At 46.2% G+C, this 14712-nt stretch overlaps 1 protein-coding gene across 3 annotated transcripts in view; it reads right to left on the bottom strand.

The window, feature by feature from the left end:
• qsm (Zona pelucida superfamily protein qsm) overlaps window positions 1-14712 on the bottom strand; it is a 262953-nt gene that overhangs the window by 135034 nt on the left and 113207 nt on the right. For 2 of the 3 annotated variants that reach the window (XM_075692082.1, XM_075692084.1), the window contains exon 2: window positions 3131-3220. The exons of the other annotated variant lie outside the window; for it this stretch is intronic. In XM_075692082.1, the coding sequence (XP_075548197.1) occupies window positions 3131-3220 (90 nt within the window). The remainder of the gene's footprint in view (window positions 1-3130; window positions 3221-14712) is intronic. 3 annotated transcript variants of the gene reach the window in all.

The following is a 14712-nucleotide window of genomic DNA, read 5'->3' as shown; positions in this document are numbered from 1 at the left end:
TTCGTTCGTTCGTTCGTTCGTTCGTCCGTCCGTCCGTCCGTCCGTCCGTCCGTCCGTCCGTTCGTTCGTTCGTTCGTTCGTTCGTTCGTTCGTTCGTTCGTTCGTTCGTTCGTTCGTTCGTCCGTCCGTCCGTCCGTCCGTCCGTCCGTCCGTTCGTTCGTTCGTTCGTTCGTTCGTTCGTTCGTTCGTTCGTTCGTTCGTTCGTTCGTTCGTTCGTTCGTTCGTCCGTCCGTCCGTCCGTCCGTCCGGCCGTCCGCCCATTCGTTCGTTCGTTCGTTCGTTCGTTCGTTCGTTCGTTCGTTCGTTCGTTCGTTCGTTCGTTCGTTCGTTCGTTCGTTCGTTCGTTCGTTCGTTCGTTCGTTCTCTCTGGAACCAGAGCTACTCAGCTCCCCACTGAGCCAGACTTCAATACTGTGCGGTTGCAGAAAAAGGAATGCCAACTGGCCAAGGCGCTAAAACACGTGCACACTCAGAAGCGACTGTCCATAATTTTTCCGGTTCCCTGGCTACCTTCTGGAGTTCGAATCGATGTTTCAGTAAGAATAACTGCGCCAGAATGAAGAAAAGCGCACTCCATCATACTTTATGGAAAGCAAACACGCATCCACATTTACTCGCTAATGGGTCTCTCTGGAAGTTCAAACTGGAAATCACAGTTCGCGTCGGGAGTTGCACAGACCGAGCTCCCTGATTTCACGTCCCCCTTCGGTAGCCCGGTGGATAGCGAAATACCCCCGAGAAAGTTCTTGCTTTATACTGAAAGACCGAACCACTCAACTTGCTCCTGTTACCCCCGATAGAAGCGTGCCCCGTAAATGTTTGAGAAGGCTGCCGGTTAACTGCCGAGGAGCCGTGTGGAGGTTCGGCGTGGAGGAGAAATTCAATTAGGGCGGACAGAGTGCGTCAACGTGTAGGCACTTGTCAAATTCGCTTCGTGCTGATGTCGCTTCCACTTTCACTGCTTTCAATCTAGGCTCGGCACACCGTCTATCTTAGCTCGTACAGCGTTCAGAGAACAGAAAAAATGTAGTAGGCTAGGAAATATACCACTAAGGCCAAGTGAAAAGAGGAGCTAATCTTCGTGACAGCCTTTACGGGATTCATTCTAGTCTATTGCCACAGGAAAGTAAACGCAAACGGAAGGCATAAGTATCCGCCTATAAAACCCAGAAACAAAAAAAAATAAAGCGTACCAGACTGCGGCGAGGAACGATCCACTTTGAACCACATGTTGTGGCAATGTTCTGTGTTGCGCCACTCGCCTTTCAACAGGCAAGAAGATTGGGATGAAGCCGTCAAGAGCGACAAGCTTCAAGTCCAACTTCGGGCTGTCCAAAGGGCCTGCGCCAGGGCTGAAGATCACGGTCTTCCGCCCCCGGCGCGGGTGCGGCCCGCGACTACGACAACGTAGTCCCTTCGGACCAATTAAAGTTTCTTGTCTGTCTGTCTGTCTGTACCAGAACGTGTCTGTGGTGGTCTGTATATAAAGCGAATAGTGGCCGACAGCAAAATATTCGGCTGACAGATATGCCATTGAATTTCTCTCTCTCTCTCTCTCTCTCTCTCTCTCTCTCTCTCTCTCTCTCTCTCTCTCTCTCTCTCTCTCTCTCACAGTATTATCGTGAGCTTTTGCTGTTTCACTAAGATATATTTTATGAAGTATATACTAACACTCCCCTTCCCCAGTGCAGAGTAGCAGACTAGAGCGCACCAGCTCCAGGTCGACCTCTCTGTCTTTCCTATCAATAAATTTTATTCTCTTCTTCTCTTATGAAGTATATGAGCAAGTTTCGATGTCAATCCTATAAAAATGTGATGCGGTAACTGTATAGCAAATAAATAGGCCGTGCCTCCATTGGTGGTACCGTTGATGACATTCCTCTGTGCTAGTGACTTGCGTTATCGTGTGTCGTCCTTGTAGTTATAATCATCTCCCGTTTTCTGTTTTTTTTCTTTCCCGAATACTGTATTTCAGATAACTGGCGATAAAGAGGCCTACATTTCCATTTTTCTTCATTATTAAATAAACAAATAAACGAATTCCTTATGACAGCTTCAAGAGAGAGAGAGAGATAGAAAGAGTACTTTAATGAGTCCTGGACAGTTTCGTCTTAGGGCTCGTCTAGCATGCAAATCTAGATCGATATGAGCAAGTCATCGCGTCTATTATTAGCTGTTAGTCTGGGACAGCCGACGAGAAAGTTACTTACCTCACAATCTCATCACCGCTTCTTAAGCAGCGTTTCTGATGCGAGAAAAGTAAGCAATAAAGACAACATGACTGCGGACTATCAATACAAATAAACTGCACTTAAATATAGGAAAGTCTGCGGGAAAGTTGCTTACCTCACAATTTCATCACCTTTTTTAAAGCTGCAAATAGCTCAGACGCGAGAAAAGCAAGCAATAAAGAAAACATGAATGTGGATTATGGACACTAATAAACTGCAATTAAGTATAAGAATCCCGCGATTGGACCAAGACTATGGAAGCTGCGCGAATGACGAGACAGGGGACGGGGACGCCACGTGACCGCAAGATCTCTCGGAAGGACAAGACTTGTCCATTAGCCCTTTCATTTTTCTGCCCGTCGTCTTCTCCTGAGTCCTCTTGTATATAGCAGCTGCTGCTGAGTGGCCGTGTCAGGTGATTGCAAGCAGCGAATGTACTTTCCTCAGCAACCAACAGTAAAACAGCGGACACCCGAGTCCATTTTCTGTCTGTAAAATCATTTATCGATGCGTCGCGTAATGGGGTTTTCACTTCATGAAGTAACGAAAGCGATTTTAAGTAACGCCACCATTTTATAGCTCCGCTTTTCATACGGCATGGGTATGGACACACGTAATTGGCAAAGAGGGTAGTAACATTTAAGTAGTGTTCGACAAACATTCGGATAACGGGAATTCAAAACTTTTTTTTCGTCTCTTAAGAAAAGTAAAATATATCTATGTGCGGGACAATGAAGCGGGGAAATATAACGTACCCTGCAGTTTGCCCCACAGTGCAAGAAATTTTTCAATGTAACGAAGTAGGAGGATAGCACTAGAAAATCTTTTTTTAAAAAAAGAAACAAAGAAAGCGATAAAGCAAGGATGAATCAGGAAAATCAAGAAAACATGCTGGACACCTGTCCTTATTGGTCCTCCTTCGCGCTCATCGACCGTGATCAGGTTGTTCTGTGGCTCCAGGTAGCCAGTGAAGAGATAGCCCAACTCACCTGCAAAACAAAACAAGAACAAGACGGGAAATGGTTAATTCAGCGCACAATCACATAAATATGCTATCACGGAAATCGCGGCAAACGAAGACAGGCCCTGTATATTGTCTTCTATCTGCCTCAGCTTCCGTGTTGCAGGTTTAATCACCGCTCCCGAAACAGAGCTATGGCGGATAAAACGGCGAGCTGTGTGGCCGTTTCACAGATGCTTCGACGCTTCCGGACAAAATCAGTAGGGCCAGTGAAGTAGGAGCACAAATATAAAATAAAATAAAATGCAGGCACCCCAATGCTCAACGGAAGCACGTAGAGCGTCCGCCGTTATCGTACACGAATAGGTTCACGTGACCACTTCCGGTGTTCTCTAAGTTTCCGAAGCTGCTTTCCCATCATGAAAAAACTGAATACCATCGATCCAAAGACAATTTCTTAAGATTTGAGACTGCTGTTTTCACCGTTGTCAGAGCAAAAGAAAGAAGACCACATACAAATAGAGAATTAAGTGTTTAAATGACGGATTGAGGCCTGCTAGAGGAAGTGGTTAAGTGGAAGGGAGCTAAGTGTAGCCCAGTATGGAAGCTTCACACGCGAAGTTCCATAGACAAGTGTCTATTTGACGTTAGCCCGTCACCGCCTTACGACGTCTCCACATTAGGGCGCTATTGGTTCCTGAATATCTTGAGACCGCATTCCACATGAGGCGATGCACGCTAATTGTTACCTCCCTTTCGCATGAATAGCGCATCACTGGTGGATGTGATAGCAAAAAAATAAAAATTAAAAATAATAAGCCATCAGACATTAGAGAATTAAGTTTTGTAATTTGGCATCTTAGCTTATCACAATTATTTCTTCAGCGCACTGCATTTTGAGCTCAGTTCAATATCTTAAGTACACTCGAAACATGCTTACAGAATTAAATGTGTTTATTACGTCACTTTAAATTTTTACAGGGCGATTTGGCAAAAGATCAGGACACTCGTTTGCAGCTTACGTGCGCCAGATGCTATAATGTAGCATGTTATCCGTCTTCTGCTAGCGACAGCTGTGTGTTGTTCTTACATCCGTTCTATTTGTCTATATCGCATAACTGGTAACTATCTTTTGCCGATAACCCCGCTTCAGTCTGCGAACGTATCCGCTATTCTGGACGAGAACGTGATGCCCCATCCCACGTCGGAATTATCTCGACATAGAAAAAAAGGGGACGCCGTGATGTTAGTTTCATCCATCATAGGAAGGAACGGAAGATCTTCCGCCATGTGTGACGTCTGCCCTGTGCAGCCAACCATGCTCTTGTGGCCGACTTCGTTAAGTGCGCGTGTAGATTGCACTAAGCAGTCTCCGATCTCCGACCTCAGCCTCAATACTTGGTCTGCGTACCGTGTTAGAAGATTGCTTAGCTAAGTATCTGCCGATTAAAGCCCCAGCAAGCTTTTATTATTACGGTAGCTATAATATGTACATTCCAGGCGCACTTCCGTCGTCGTTGGCGGCGGCATCGCCGTGATGTTCTGCATAAAGTCCAAGTGCGATAACATCGGTGCCGCGGGCTGTGTGCCATAGGTGCGTCTTCCTTCCTCGCGTGCATAAGGGAGGAAGGCGCGGGCGTGACATCATGCTTGCTACTTTAGTTAGTAAGCGATTGTTTACAAGTTTACATTGCCGATGAAAGTACTACCCTTACTTAATTCGCATAGCTGTCTAATAATTTGCTGCGGGAATCGACGCTTCTTTCTGGCGAAACTGCGACTTTCTTCATTGATAAATATTCCACTGTTGCTGTTTATAATGCATTAACGACCGCTCTACGGCTGCAGGGACCCTCCTTTGCTGGTATTTTATTCGGTGAAGAAATATTGGCGCAAAGCGGCCTCGCGACCTTAAGTTTACTACATTATGGCTTGAGCTTAAACTGATCGCCAGGAAACGTTCTCTGTGCCCAGCTTCACCCGCTGCAGGAAATACTGAACAGATTCTTTGGTTCTGTCCTGCAACGTGCGCAGTCAGGTTCATGAAGCCAAAAAAGAAGGCCAAAGTGCAGTCATGCATGTGCCGAGCAACTAAACTTGTTGGGTAACAGTAACAAGTTCGCAGAGATATTGTTGTAGCTCTTCTAGGTACAGAGCTGCATGCTTTTGTTTAGTTATCTTTTTTTCTTTATTGTGTCTTCTGACCAAGCCTTCTAATTGAACACGTGGGCATGTTTTCTCCAGCAGTTTCTAAATAAGTGAAGTGTTATCGGCTTGATCAAACACAACATGCGTGCGCTGTTCTTTTTAACAGATTATTTACGATACAGCACTAGTCATCACAAAACTTATCATAGCTTAGTGCCGTTCACGATTGTTCATAGCCGTGGAGATGGTTTTGTTATCGTGCCGATGGCTATCATGACTGGCAAGCGCCGAAACTTCAGCCAATGAGCAAATGCTCGAACGCAAGATAAGTGTTGTGAATACAGGAATACGTGTGTCCTGCCGGAGAACATTTTTACGACTCCGTAACTCGCTGCGAGCCCGTAAAAATGTTCTCCGGCAGGACACACGCGCTCTTATCCCACCGTGTGTCTGCTCCCTCCCCCTTCACCTTACTAGGGCGGAGGAAGTTGTGCTTAGGAGGCTTCGGGCCGGGGTGGCCCTTACACCGGCTGTTGTCTCAAGGTGGAACTGGTCGCATTTACCACTGGGTGCTACGTGTCCATACTGCTCCGTTCCTGTGGTGGAATCAGATGCATTCCACCTAATATGGACATGTACGGGTTTACAATCGGAACGCTCGCGTCTCCTACTGGAAGCCGGCCTCCGCTACAGTGTGACAACCAGCTATGACCGCTGGATACATGACAACAGATTCCACAAAACAGTGCTCCAATTCATACACAACACAGGCCTCACAGCACACATATAATACACATATACAGTCCAAGAATTATGCCTTAAGGGCAAGCCTTATCGCAATTAAAAAAAAAAAGATACATTAACCTTTTGTTCAGGCTCCTCAGGCGCCTTTAATGGAAAGCAACTTCCTATTGCATCTCAACGTGAACGGACACCTTATTGCGGCTTTACTTAAAATTAAATTCTGGGGTTTTACGCGCAAAAACCACGATCTGATTATGAGGCACGCCGCAGTGGGGGACTCCGAAATTTGTATCACCTGGGGTTGTTTAACATGCACCTAAATGTAAGTATACGGGCGTTTTCACATTTCGCCCCCATCGAAATGCGGCCGCCGTTGCCGGGATTCGATCCCGCGACCTCGTGATTAGCAGCCCAACACGAAAGACACTAAGCAACCACAGCGGTTGTTATTGAGGCGTGACTGGCCGTGGAAAATCGCAACTAACGACACATTGCGTACTCCTTTTCTCAAAAACGATAGGAACAGAGACTTTGCTTCTCTGTTCTATATAGGGTTTCAATGGTTTTTTGTTACTTAAACTTCTTTTTACATCTACTAATTTTGAAGTCTGCTTGTTTTTCTCCTCTTCAGTGTAAAACGAATTCAGCTTAGCTTAGTGGCCACCTTTAAAGTCTAAGTCTGCCTGAAAATGGCGAACCCCCATTCGTCTACGACTTAGGAAATAGCGAGCCCATAAATTTTTACCGTTTGCAGAGAGTTATTGCGATCGTATACAGTTGCGCATCGCGCCCTGTAACATAATGCTTTACTTCAGAGGCTCATGAGAGAGATTACTTCGGGTTACTGCTAAAAGAAAGAATAGAAAAAAAAAGGCAGCTGCCCCGAACCACTTTTAGATCTAAAGTTAGCAAAAGGATAGCTGATAGAAAAAAATGGAAAGAAAGTTGTCTAGAGCAGAACACCAGCAGTTGTCTAAAACAGCAGTACATGACAGCAGTCAAAGACAGCAAAATTTGTCGAAAGCAATGACCTCTGAGTGTCATCTTATTTTAATACACTTATTTTTTTTTCTTGGTCTGCGAGTTTCTCGCGGTTTTATGGCGGTCACAGTCGAAGTCGCGACTGGGCGCGGTTTCGCGTCGCGTCCTTTGTTCGTGCGCCATCGAAGGCACGGCGCATTCTTGAACAAGGGGCGCTTATTACGTCATTTGTTATACGCCGATGACCTCTTTTCTTTCTCCCTTTGTCGACCGTGGGACCATTAACTGGACCGCAGGCCATCAACGTGATGTAACTGCCCGATCACCGACCCTCGACCGAGGTCCTCAAATACTACACAAGGCACACGAAGATTGGATTTCGAAACCAGGCGAAATACCTGCACCTTACTGTAGGCACGAAGCAATAAAAGGCCGGCAGACAAAATGATATTTATTGAACTGCTGTTGTGTTGTGTTGTTATTGAACTGCATAGCTTGTGAGAAAAAAAATTATTCTTTGTGTGCCTTCATGAGGTCGTTCACTGCGTAGTGAGGTTTGATGAGCAGTCTGACACTGTCAGCAAATGCGGTGATCGAAGTCCCGGCTTCGATCAGAAGCCTGTATATGCAGTTGCACACGAGTGCAACTGCATGAGTTCGCGCATTACGCAACAGAGCCCGTCTATATGTCATCAGAAATTCTTCCCGGCATTAGTCCATGGATATGAAATGTCATTGGTGAATTGCTTGTCTACAAGTGCATAATTCGTTTAGGGTACACGAACTTTTTAATAAATGGCAGCGCAAGGTTTGATTGGTTGACTAATTCATTTGGTTTACACTTGCATGTATATTTAATTCCTCAAATGAGCCGTATATTTAAATAAACACTTTTCATGAACTATTTCCTTTCATTGGTTGACTAATTCATTTGGTTTACACTTGCATGTATATTTAATTCCTCAAATCAGCCGTATATTTAAATATACATTTTCCATGAACTATTTCCTTTCTTTGGGGCCATTTTTTCGACAAGCCGTGCAGCTTACCTGAGCTCTCTTTGAGAGGGACATCGGCCATCATGATTCAAAGGCGTACTTGAGCATAAAATATGATCGCGCTTGTTGTCGGAGTAGTGTTCTTTTTTATTTTATTTTTGCTGCACAGTGGCCTTTCACAGTAGTAACAGCTCTCCCCTAAGGCCCCGGGCACGCACGTGGGTCGTAATACACTACCCAGGAATGGAGGTTGCTGCCATTCGGACAGATATTTATAGCAGAGTAAGTAAGCAGCTTTGGCCGTTCTTTATGCGGTCGGTATGTTCCTTGGAAGAACACGGGAAGTACAAAAAGAAAAAGCCAATTACTTCTCTTCATTTTGCTTGTTCGTCCAATTCGGCAGAAGCTGTATCATTCCTCGCACGTTGGTAACTGAAAGGAAGCTCTTATTTTCGTGTAAGATTCTTTTATTGATATCATCCTACCTACTTCCACAAAGGCAACAAATTCTCCGTGTCGATTACCTTCGCCTGCGTTGTCGGCGTCAACGGCCTTTCGTGATGTAGTGCAACAAAGGTAACAAACAGCGTAATACACTTGATACCGTAACGAACACGACCCCACATAATCCTCCCTGGCTCGTGGTTCGGCAATGTAGGTGACAAGATTCCATTACTCAAATGCACACGGGAAGTGCCTACTCGCCCCCATGATAACAAGGACGGATGAATGAGATAATCGCACGGAACGTGAGTCGTATGTGCAATACAGCCGTGTTTTAATCTTAGTTCCCCTCAAGATGACACGGGGCGATGACACTTTTCTGTATTGCTACTTGACGTTCTCAGGTACTAGAGGAGAGAGACGACTTTTGAATTTCTTTAAGAGGATTTAGCAACTCGGAAGTTCCTTTCTGGATACATTGAAACGGAGATGTCCTTTTTCTTGGGATGCACATAACGAATTGTGATTAGTTACGTACTCGTAATACTAGATATGTCAACACTAGCAGATAAGTAGTATTTAAATGAGATTGTTCAGATCTACCGACTGTCAGAAGCAGACTTCCGATTTAGGCCGCCCGTGTATAACTTACAGGTATTGTCAAAAATCTGAAGTTTTTAAAACTGAGGAATAAAGCTCAGAAGTGCTCACTGAAAACGTACATCGCAATACTATCAACTGCCTTAATTAAGACGTCTGAAACCGACGCTTTGAAGTAACGCAGTAATGTGTAAGTGCAAAGTTGCCAAAGTTCCCATAAACAAGATTGTAATGATTTCAGGTAGCTTGCACAGAACCAATGCATAAGGCTTCTCTTATTTAGACACACTAATGTGCACAGTTTACGGAGATGAGATATGTTTATGGCGAGGGTTGGTGAGTTGTAAACGTCGCCTTTTCTTTCTTTTGGGGTCGTCAATTTTTTATAAGTCTGAAAAACTCCTAACGCAAAATCCAAATTACGATTTCAACAATCACTAGAATTTAAAATTCTCTCTTTGGAGCAATTTTTGCTCGATCCAGTGGTAGTACGATAAGCGCGCTTATTGTTTTCACAGTTATGTAAACAAGAAAACCGATGTTGGGGCCGAGCTTCCTAAGCTTTATTTCAATTGTGAGTACGTGACATGCGCCCTGTGAACCTTTAGAGCGTGAGCACAGAAATGGGATAATGCAACTATTTTGTTTTATTTCAAACCTATTCGTTTCAGTGATCCGCCAATGGTCCAAGCAGCACTCTGTTCATGTTATCACCGGAATCGGCCTGTATAGGGGAAGGTGGATGGTAAGAAATAAACAGAATCTAACAAAAACAATCCCTGCAACATACCGGCGCAGGGTTTGCTATAATTCCTTTCGATTCCTTAAATATTCATTTCGCTCGTTTCAATGCTTTTCTTATTATTCATAGCTCGCGACCGGCTGATCTTACTGATAACGTAGGCGGTCGCCACTTGGGACACTGATGAAACTCGAATGGGAAAAATAATTAAAATATGCCGGTATATTGTAACGATGCTAGTCAAATTTTTTTCGTGTTAGCGATTCTTCAGTGACAACTGTTTTGTTTGCATATCTGGTGGGGATTATATCTTTGCGCCTTCCTGTCAGCTAGCCAATTGATTTCTTTTTTATTTTCTCGTTTTTTTATATAGAATTGTTCGCCTAGAGCTTAATTTCCATACCTCTTTTTTCCTTCCTTCCTGGTTGCCCTCGCTTTCCCTTTTGTTCAAGTGTAAATACGTTTTCAAATGTAATAATAATAATAATAATAATAATAATAATAATAATAATAATAATAATAATAATAATAATAATAAAATCTAAAGAGTAGGGTCTTGGAATGGACGATACTTCCAAAGGCGCCGATATTTCACACGCGATGAAAAACAACGAGCACTGCCACGTTTGTTAAGACTGTAAGAAAATCGTTGCTTCATTTGAATCGTAATGGCAAGCAGTGCATTGTCACTGCAAATAAATTTTTGATCCCCACACGGCGCAAAGGAGGAATGTCCAGGCCGGGGATAGCCTGGGAAGTAAAGAGGGAGGGAAGGAGGCGGACACGTGCCGAAGGAAGGAGAAGAGAAGCAATACCACCGAGTTTTAATCTCCATTCGCGGCGACAGCACACACCGGGGCCAGTGGCAGTTCTCAGAACTACGGGCTCTTCGTATATAAACGGCTGAGCGAAAGGAGCTAGCGATGGGAATGTGGAGCGCGTTCTAAGCGTCGTTGGGCTTCTAGGAGAGGAAAGGGCCATTACGCCGAACGGCGATAAATCTGTACCCCGCCTACCCGGAGTCGACCGGAGAGCGCCCGGCACCTGGAGACCGCCGGAATCTCTTGGGGGGAGAGAAAGGGCAGTGAAGAAATAAAGGAGGAGGGTAGGAGGAGGTGCGAGGCAGAGCGCGCGACAGCGGGCCCATAGCGGAAGACGTGAAAAGGGTTCATGCGCTTTGCGGGGAAATGGAACGGCTGTTGTGGGATAAGCGCTGAAGAACTGCGGATGCGAGCAGCTTGGCCTCTCGAGGGTGAACAAGAAGGGCAGTCACTGGAGCAAAAAGAAAAAAAGAGAAAGCGCGCGTGAAGTGCTTAGAAGACAAATTCATATTAAGAAGATCTAGGGAGAGAGAGAGAGAGCTAACCGGGGTGGAAACGTCAGGGAGGTTAACCTGAAGAGATTCTGGTTCGCTACCCTTCGCTTGGGGAAGGGTAAGGGGAAATGAAAGACGGAAATAATAGCGGAGAGAAAAAGCAAAGGCACGAAAAAAATATAAAAGAGGTTGGGAGCGTCTGTGAGAATTATAGTCTCTCTAATAGGCCACTCGAACGCGAAAATTTCAAGAATGCATTGACAGACTTGTGGTGGGATGAATGTATAAACCGGCGTTCCAGGATTGTCTGCTCCAAAAGTAGCCAGTCGTCAAGACGGGCCAGCGCGGTCGTGAATGACTGCCTGTGTGCGATGTACCGGGGACAACGGCGCAGGACGGGTTCAATAGTTTCCTTGCTGCCGCAGTGATCACACGCAGCAGTATCCTCGCTTTTGATGCGGAAAGCAAAGGATATTATAAAAGCGAGGCCAGGCACAGAAAGTAAAATACGGTTGTCTCCGATCGAGATAGTCCAGGTGAAGAACCAAGTCGAAGACAGGAGTCCAGTCAATGCAGACATGTGTGCGGGAAATAGATGTGTTCCACAACGATTGTGTGACATCAACTGCAATTAGTATTCGAAGTTTCGCTGCTGCATTCTGTTCTTGACAGCGTCACGGGTCCCTGCACGCCGTCTTCATAAGCATATCGAGGAGCGTCACCGGCATGTCCGTTGCCTATCAGGCAACGGACATGCCGGTGACGCGGTGACGGGGTGACGCGGTGACGGGGTGACGCGGTGACGGGGTGACGCGGTGACGGGGTGACGCGGTGACGGGGTGACGCGGTGACGGGGTGACGCGGTGACGCGGACATGCCGGTGACAGTGCTAGGGAGCCACTGAAATGTTACGTCGCACTCTTGCTCGACGAGAAGATGAAGGGGCTCTCCGATTTCTAGCACGAGTTGTTCGTAGGGTCCACAGCGCAAGGCGGAAAGCAAGCAACGTAGAGGTGCCTTGAAGTTACTGAAAATGATCCATTCTTGAGGTGGTTCCTCATGAATTATGAAAATTGCGCTACGAAGAGCAGCAAGCTCAGCGGCTGTCGATGTTGTCTTGTGTGATGTCTTGAACTTCAAGGCGGTGATTTTCGTAGAAAAAGCACTGATCCTGTGGAACCGTCCACGGTGTTTAAACCATCAGTGTATAGATGGGTGTGGTCGTTGTATTTTTGTACAGCAAGAGCACCGAAAGTTGCCTGGGAGCTGGCAATGAGACTTGTTTTTTCGTTCGAATTCCTGGTACTGTCACTCGAACTTGTCGCTGAGCCAAGCACCAAGGGGAAAACAGAACTCTCGCTGGAGCTGTGTAATTTGATGGAGGTTACGCACGATAAGGCACGATCGTCTGACAAAAAGAGACATGTGTTCGGTCTTCTGGCATTGAGATGAGATAGTGGAAATGAGCGTGAGCAAGGTGCCTGACGTGTGCTCTGAGCGCTTACATAACGTGAACCTTGGCTGGGTAGTCATGCGCTATTGCAGTGGTTTCAGATGTTTATGGACATCGTGGCAACCCCAGACAAAACTTAAGCCCCTGGGCCTGAGCACTTCCGATTGTACGAATTTTAGTTCTGCAGGTATTGGTCAGCACTGCCAAGCTGTACCTCACATATCCGAGAAACAGAGTCCTGTACGGTTGCACCATCACGTGTACTGAAGTACCCAAGGTTGTTCCTCCAAGAAATTTGAAAAGATGAGAAATGGCTGTCAGGCGCTATCTTAGGTAGGCCACATCGGAACTCCACAGCTTCTTAGCGGTCGATGATTACCGCTAAGAACCTGTGCGTCCTTATATAAGAGATATTTTGTCCATAGATGGTTATGGCGTACGACGTCATTGGTTTCTGGCTAAACGCGACCAACGCATATGCTCTTCGGGAAACCTTGAGGTCTTGTTCGCTATGGTACGTCGTTATCAACTTCGCAGATTTTTTGGAGCCTTGCACGCACCTGAGGACGCGTCACACCATATGCCTAGACACAGATGCTATGTACATAGATTGACAACTTCACCGTATTTGGTAGTTGTTCTGCGAGGCCAAAAAGCACAGGGTTTAACACACCGTGGGGTTCCCGGCGGAACTCCATGGTGTGTCTAGTGATGAGAAGTTGGGCTGTCTTCGGTATTCACAAAGAGAGGCCGCAGATCTAGGAAGGTTCATAAACATAACGAGGAGGAAGCAGCGGAAGGTGGCAGCCGAATCAGCCATTTATTGGGGCGAAAGATAAAATAAGTGCCTAATGGCGTGTCGATACTGATCCACATGTCGATTCAAACGGATCGGATGTGTAATGGAGCGAACAAGAGACGTGCACTTGAAGGTGATACGCTGTATAAGTGGTTTATACTTATGTGAGATGATCTGTGTTGTCGGCAATCGCTTGATATGCATGAGAGCTGTTTTTGCAGCCAAGCTTCACATGACTAGGCTGTCGAGTCGCATCGACAGATAAAATAAACCGTCGTAGCCTACCCACCAGTCGCCGTGCCTTGTTTTCTTCTAACGTATAGTCATCGCCCTACGTTATCAGCAGTTGCACTTTGGAATTGCGATGGGGCGTACGCGCGTAGTTCGCTCTGAAGAAGAACGCGCGAATGGGCGCGGCAGTGACGGGAAGCCGCTGCCACAAAACGCGCTACGGGCGACGGGTCGTGACCATCGAGTAGCTGCTCTCTTACCGACGAAGTACAGAGGGCCCGTCTGGAGCGTCGGCGGCAGCAGCAGCGAGAATATGTGCGGCGACGGCGGGCGAATGCGACCGGCGACGAGCATGCAGCGGTTGCCAAGCGCAAGCATTGTGCATGTCAGGACCCCGTGCACCGCAAGTTGTAGCCACAGCGCAAGTTGTGGCTACAACCCATTGGAACGTTTCTCCGGGTCGACGGCGAGGTTGGAGCGGGAGTCTCCGCGCCACTCGTTTAGCGCGCCGTGTGTGGTGTGTGGTCGACTGTGGTTTGCCGGGGACTTGACCACATCAACATCAGCGTGAATGTGCGGCGGTGGCATTGCGGCAGTCTGTGCACATTCAGGGTCCTGACGGGCACAACGCTAGCGCTTGGCATCCGCGGCGCGCTCCTCGTACTTCTTCGTCGGTGTACCACAGCGACCACAAAGCTTTGGTCAATGTGGTAACGAATGAGTGAAAATAAAAGATAACAACCACGAACTTCGTGTATGTGGCTTAACCCAGTCAATATAGTAATAGCTATATAAATCAATATAGTTATCACAATAGTCATCCCAATACGGCTTCGCTGGTTACCGTTCTTCACAGAGCGGAAGGGCACTAGAATTTTTTTCTGTTTTCCCCTGATAATTATAAATATATTTATCTTATGCTAAATCTGCTCTTCATTTGCGTTTAAAGTTTGCTCCGACAATGAATTCAAGTTATTTACGCTAGGTTAGTAGCAGTGAACCAGCCAAAATTTATATTTATATTTAACTACAATAGAATAGCCAGAGGTGCACACCTTTGCACTT

The sequence above is a fragment of the Dermacentor variabilis genome, chromosome 5 (assembly GCF_050947875.1).
Source record: "Dermacentor variabilis isolate Ectoservices chromosome 5, ASM5094787v1, whole genome shotgun sequence".
Classification (NCBI taxonomy): Eukaryota; Metazoa; Arthropoda; class Arachnida; order Ixodida; family Ixodidae; genus Dermacentor; species Dermacentor variabilis.
This window is presented reverse-complemented; position numbering and strand designations above follow the sequence as displayed.